General features: G+C 49.1%; 1 protein-coding gene across 1 annotated transcript; it reads right to left on the reverse strand.

Annotated features, from left to right (window-relative positions):
* Positions 1-3723: 3723 nt before the first annotated feature.
* Positions 3724-6637, reverse strand: LOC134385101 (phospholipase A2, membrane associated-like). Its single transcript, XM_063106979.1, has 4 exons — positions 6598-6637; positions 6262-6406; positions 5915-6021; positions 3724-3866 (listed from the first exon to the last, which is right to left on the reverse strand). The coding sequence occupies exons 1-4, from the start codon at positions 6635-6637 to the stop codon at positions 3724-3726; spliced, it is 435 nt and encodes a 144-aa protein (XP_062963049.1).
* Positions 6638-6924: the final 287 nt, after the last annotated feature.

Raw genomic sequence — 6924 nt, forward strand, 5'->3', positions numbered from 1 at the left:
TAAGTTGTTTGAGTTCCTTGTATATTCTGGATATTAATCCTTTGTCAGGTGCATGGTTTGCAAATATTTTCTCCCACCCTGTAGGTTGCCTTTTTGCTCTGTTAATTGTTTCTTTTGCTGTGCAGAAGCTTTGCAGTTTGATATAATCTCATTTGTTTATTTTTCCTTTTGTTGCCTGTGCTTTGGGGGTCATGTTCATAAAGTCTTTGCCCAGTCCTCCTTTCTGGAGTGTTTCGCTAAGGCTTTACTTCAATGGGCATTTCAGAGCTTTGTTTTAAACCTAAAAAGCAATCATTGAGGAGTAATACATACTTCCATCTCACCCCAGCAGGTCCATAATGGTAGCAAAAAGTACCACCTACACAGTAATACGTACTACCTACCATAAGTCAGTGGAAAAAAAAAATCGCTAATTACAAAATTGTTAAGGGCATTTGTCTTTTCTCATTGACCAGTGCTTCCCAGAGTGTGTCTGGGAATGGGTTGGTGCCCATTTAAATCTGCTGCTGTAGCTTGAAAGCAGCTTTGGACAATACCCCAACCAAAGAATGCATTGTGTTACAATAAAACTTTATTTATTGCCACTAGATTTAATTTTCACATCATTTTAAGGTGTCACAAAATATTCTTCTTGTTTAGATGTTATTCAACCGTTTAAAAATGTGAAAACCACTTTTAGCTTGAATGCTGCACAAAAACAGTCAATGGAATAGATTTGGCCCTCGGGGCCCTAGTTTGCCAATCCCTGGGTGAGATTATATTGTCTCTGAGAATTAGCATCTGTGTTAGGGAGAAGATTGTTTGTGTGTGTTTGATGATGCTAATTTTCTTTTGAATAGGAAATACACTTATAGGGTTAAAAAAATAAAAAGTATAAAAAGTTGTATACCGAGAAATCTCCCTTTCACTCCATCTGTGCCCACCCCATTTCTCTGCCAACCCTACTTCGTATAGGTAACAATTTTTGTGAATTTCTTATGTGTTCTTTCAGTGTTTATGCAAATATTAGCAAACTCAGTCATCAGTCGCCCAACAACAGGGATACCTTCCAATGAATGTGTCCTATGGTGATTTTGTCCTTGTGCAAACATCATAGAATGTACTTGCACCTGGATGGTACAGCCTCCTACACACCAAGGCTGTATGGTGTAGTCTATTGCTCTTAGGCTACAAACCTGTTCAGCATGTTACTGTACTGAGTACAGTTGGCAGCTGTAACACAGTGGTAAGTATTTGTATATCTAAAAGTATCTAAAAGAGGAGGGGGGATAGTGAGAGATTGGTTAATGGACCCAAAATTACAGCTAGATAGGAAAAATAAGTTCTAGTGATATACAGTAGTGCTGGGCATCTATAATTAACTATAATTTATTGTATGTTCTCAAATGGCTAGAAGAGAGGAGCTGTCGTGTTCTCATCACAAAGAAAGGATACATTATGGCAATGAGGAATTTGCCGATTACCCTGATTTAATCACTAGACATTGCATAAATATAACTCTGTACCCCATCAATATGTACAAGCAATACTTTTCAACTAAAAATATATCTAACATAGAAAAGGTACAGTAAAAATGTGGTATAAAAGATGAAAAAAATGACACTCCTGAAAGGGGCCCTTACCATGAATGGAGCTTACAGGACTGGGAGTTGCTCTGGGCGAGTCAGAGTGAGTGGTGAGTGAGTGTGAGGACCGAGCACTGCACACTTAGGCTACACTAAATTTATTTTAAAAAATAAAGTAATTGCACTACAATGTTATGACAACTACTTTGTCACTAGGCAACAGGAATTTTTCAGCTTTGTTATAATCTTATGGGACCACTGCTCTATATGCAGTCTGTCATTTATTAAAACGTCGTTAGGCAGCATGACCATGGTCATCTACATTTTTGCCCTTCCTGCATAGATGTAGAACACCATTTCTACTGCCTTCCCTCTTGCTCTTTTCCTTTTCCACCACATCCTGGAGGTGTTTCTCTCTTGGAACAGGAAAGCTTCCCTCATTAAACCGATGTATTGGATTCCTTTTAGAGATGGTATCATTATTTATTTAACTAGTCCTCTCTGCACAGACACTTGGGTTATTTCCAACCTGATTCAGAACAATCCTGCAAAGAACAAACTTGCTCATGCATCACTCTGAGTGTGTGTGGATGTGTGTGAGCCCATAAGGTAAATTTCCAAGAAGTGGGGTTGCTGAGCCAAAAGATAAATGCATTTATGATGTTGATAGATACTGTCAATTTACCTGCTGTGGGCATTTTGTCCTCTCGCCAGCTATCTGCATAACCTTGCCAGTATTGGTTGGAATTCCAGGTTGTCAGACTGGGAATTTTATTCATTCTAATAGATAATGGCATCTTAGTGGAATTTTAATTTGCATTTGTCTTGGGTGTGAAAGTGAACATGACCAGGGCTACCTCCAGCCAATGAAGCATCTTTGTGCAGAAGTAGAAAAAAATGCTCCTTCTAGAAAGATAAATTATAGAAAGGCACCTCCTCTGGGTGAATGCAGAGCTTACTGAGCTGTGCCAGGGCTCCGACCTGGGGGAAGCTCAGCCCCCACCCGTGCACCATAGGCAGGGCAACTTCATGAAATGATTTACACCCAGATGGTGATTATTAGAGAAAACAGTGGGTCTGCAACTGGTTCATGTGGGAATCTCCCAGCAGAACCCTGGAAAGCAGGAAGGGAAGTACGTCCAGCTGAGGGCAGGACCACTACAGAATTTGTGGGGCCCAGTTGCAAAATGAAAATGGGAGACCCCTTTTTTAAAGATTAGTGAAAATTTCCAGATGACTGCAGCAGAATATTAAACCAGGCATGGCATCTTTCCAAGCAGGGGGCCCTGAGGGAAGGCAGGGATTGTACACCGGGAAAGCCAGCCCTGGGTGAGGGGAAAACACCCAAGGGTCCAGCTGGTGGCAGTATTACATTGCCCACCTGTCCCCTCTAACAGACTCTCACTACAGGATAGTCTCCCATGCAGACGATGTGGATGACAGCTCCCCAAAACATCAAGAGCTGAATTCCTATTTCCCCCAAAACGACAGGAGGAGTTACTGTCATCCACGGAAGGGGAGGGGTACATCTGGGTTTCACTGGTAATAATGATGGCAGCTGTTGACATGCCAGACTCAGCCCTTACATTCATCTTCATATTAATTCTCAAACAAGCCCATGCAGGAGGCACCAATATCATCTCCATTTAGGAGAGACAACTAAGGCTTAGGGAGGTGGGCTAGAGGGAGAGCACCCAGCCCGTCTGGCTCCAGAGCCTGTATCTTTAACCCCTACACTCTATTGCCCTGTGGCAGTGTGTTCTCACACTAACAGTGCATAGGGCAGTGCACACACACACACACACACACACACACACACACACACAAATGCACACATGGTCTGCCAATGAATTGCTTTATTCAGAAGAGACCCCCTGCAGGGTACCTGCTACTGCTAAGCAGGAAGTTGCACTTGGAGGAGATCAGTGCAAGTGGGGACATCTCCAGCTGCCCAGGAAAGCAGGGGAAAGGGACCAGTCGGACATGCCCAGGCTGCGGGCACCTCATTCTGGGTGGGGATAGAGGGGCTTCTGCCTTGCCTCTAGGAGGGGTGGGGGTGTTTTCTTCGTTGCCATGGAACTTGGCTCCAGTAGGGAGCGAAATGTTAAAGAAGGAAACTCAGCTTCATGTGGCCCAGCTTCCAGGGAAGAGGGGGCTCTCAGCAACGGGGGGCGCTCCCGCTGCACCGTTTGTTGGAATAGTACTGGTACTTTCTACTGTAGGTGCTCAGGTTTCTAGCAAAACAGTTGGCAGCGTTTCTATCACATTCACACAGCTGACTCCTACAGTAGTCCTGCTTCGCTGAAATACAAGAAAATAAGCACCAGGTGGGAGTTTGTTAATATTCTAGGGCTTCTTGGGGGAACTCTGGGGGTGGAGGGGGGAGATGCAGCCCCATTCTCCAGAAGCTCCTAGCCTGGGATGAGCACCTACGTTCCAGATACTTCTGACTGGTGGGGAGACAGAACTCCTGCCCTTAGGAAGCACCAGTCTGGTGGGGACGTGTAGCAGCCAAGCACTGGGAGACTCTTAAAGGCATCCCTAACAGCCCTCACCTCTTCCTTCTTAGTAGCACATGTGTTCGGGTGGGGAAGCCCCAGACCCGCTGGCCTGAGGATGGTTCATGATTGGTGCAAGCCAGGGATGGTCATCCCTTATTCCCTTGTAGTTATTGGTCTCTGGGTAGCATGTGACCTTATGTCAGCCAATGAACCACAAGGGGAAGTCTGCTGGGGGCTTCTGGGAGAGGTGAATTTCATCCTCCATAAAGACAGACACAGGCGCAAAGCCTCTTGTGCAGTATGAGGCCTCGGTACTTGGAGCAGCGATGCGTGTCCCGACATTGCTAGTGTAGATGCGGCCCACATGGCAGAGCAGAAGGCTGGGAACAGGTGGGTCCTGGATGACATGCTTGAGAAGCTGCCCCAGCCCTGGCCCTGCCCTCTTCCAGAATCCTCCCTGTGTGACACTCAGACATCCCCTTCACCCAAGCCACTGTTACTTGGGACCTCGTTGCTTGTGATGGGAGGTCATGATGGGGACACATAATTTCTGATCTCACAGATCTAAGGCTATTTTAAAGAACTAAGGTCCACGCTCTCCCCAGATCCACCCATGGATCAGCTCTCTGCGGACGCTAAGCAAACCCTTCCTGCTACCACCCCTCTCTCCTCCCCTTCAGAGCCAGACTTTCTCCACAATGTCGTTACACTTGCTGTCTCTACTTCCCTTCCCATGTGGTCCCCCACCCACCGTAATCTGGCTTCCCCCAACTGCGTGGACACAGCTCCCTCTGAAGTCCTCAATGGCCTCCATGCAGAGGAGCCTGGTCTGTCCTTCCCCTGGTGGCCTCCTCTGTGAATGTGGCTGTCACCTCCTTGCACACTCCTTGACCACCTCGCTCAGTCCTCCTTCCCTCTGTCCATCCCTCCTCTGTCTATTCTCTGGGCCTTTACACACGAGATGGGAGAGTGCATCCCACTCTCAGTTCCCTGCTGCTGCTGGTGAGTTGGTGCCCCCGTCCAGACCCCTGGCTGAGCTGCACAATTGCACATGCAGCTGCTGCTCTGATCTGAACAGAACTCCCCCCACACTCCACCAGGACCTCCCCCTGTGGTCTCCCCTTGGTTGTCCCATCCACACAGCCGCTCAGCAGCTCCCATCCTCACCCTGCCCCTGTCCATCCCTGTGCTCGGCTGAGTCTACCTCCCATGCATCTTGGCTTCCCCCTCCACCCCTTCCGTCCTGACCACTGTCATTTCATGGCAAGCTGTTATTCTCTCCTGTCTGCATTATGGCAATGGCCTTCTCACTGTCCCCTTCCATCCTGCCCCATCCACCCTGCTCCAGAGGGAGCCTTCTGAATGCACACCTGATCATGTCACTCCTGCCATAATAGCTGCCCATTGCTTTAGGTCAAACCGTCCGTACAGCACTGTCTGGAAGCCCAGAAGCATCCAGCCCCTTCCTGCGTCTCCAGCGTCGCCGCTCACCTCTCTCTTTCCTGCCTCATTTCCACTGGGGGCACGGGGTGGCTCAGCGCTCCCTTTGACCACGCTGAGTCCTCTACTGGGAATTCCCTCATCCCCATCCTCCCCTTCCCCAAATGCACAGCCCTCAGGACTCAGCTTAGAGGTCACCGCTTCTGGAGCCTTCCTTCAGCCTCTCGCTGTGTTAAGGCCCAGTCTTTTTCTTTCACCCTCTGTTTTGTTCTCATTTTCTTTTCTTCTCACTCAACTGTGAGCTTCTTGAGGTAGGGACAATGTCCCTTTGTGTCCCCATCTCTGGTACCCAGCACAGTGCCTGCACATTGTAAACACATGAAGGAGACCCGTGTAGGGCTCTCTTACCACAGAAGATTTTGCTCCCCCTGTTGCTAAACTTGTAGCCCAGAAGTTTAGTGCCACACCCACGTTTCTCCAGACGTCTGTAGCAACAGTCGTGGACAGCACAGCACCTGGAAGGAGGACGCACTGTTGGGGCTGCCTTCCCACAGCTCCAGGGGCCCTGGTGCCCCGTGGTCTCATCCCCTGGACCCTGGGACGAGACTCGGTAACTTGGAATAGTCTAGGGCAGCGGTTCCAATATGCTGGCTGCTTATCCATCTGGGACCTCCTGGGACTCTGTGCCGATGGGGCATCAGCACTGTCCTGGGATTAAGGTGAGCAAAGGGCAGGGAGGGCTGGGGTGGCCTCACCGATCCGTGGCATCCTTGGGGGACCCTTTGCCACCCACTCCGCAGTGGCAACCATAGAAGCCATAACCGGTCGTGGCTTCCTTTCTTGTCGTCAACTTTATCATTTTCCGGAAATTCAGCAAATTCCCATAAGCCTGCAGACAGCCTGGAAGGAAATCATCTGGTGATGGGGCGTGGGGCCCTGCGTCCTCCCCTCTGCTCCTCTCCCTCCCCCCATGGCTTCTGTCCTCCTCCCACTGAGAGAGGACTGCTGCAGTGGGAAGGGGAACTAGGGCTCAGGGGGGCTTCCCTCCCCCGACTGTGCCCCTGTGCTCAAAGATCAGGGTCAGCTCTTACCAAAGGCCATGATCACTGCCAATAGCAGGAGGGTCTTCATGTTGAGAGTTCTGTGTGGGACAAATGCAGACGGATTGGCCTGGATTCCTCTTCCAGCTGGCCCCAGCTTCTGCCCTGGCCCCTGCCCTCAGGCTCACACTAGATAACCCTGGAGCACACAGACATGCTCTTCCATCCCAGGCTAAGTCCAGGGGACTACCTTTGTCACATGCAGAGTACACAAGGAATGACCTCCAACAACGCATGCGTGAGTGTGCACACGCACACACACACACACACACACACACACACACACACACGTCTCCTCCTGACCCTTCCCAGCTCTGT

This window comes from Cynocephalus volans, chromosome 8, assembly GCF_027409185.1.
Source record: "Cynocephalus volans isolate mCynVol1 chromosome 8, mCynVol1.pri, whole genome shotgun sequence".
In the NCBI taxonomy this organism is placed as follows: Eukaryota; Metazoa; Chordata; class Mammalia; order Dermoptera; family Cynocephalidae; genus Cynocephalus; species Cynocephalus volans.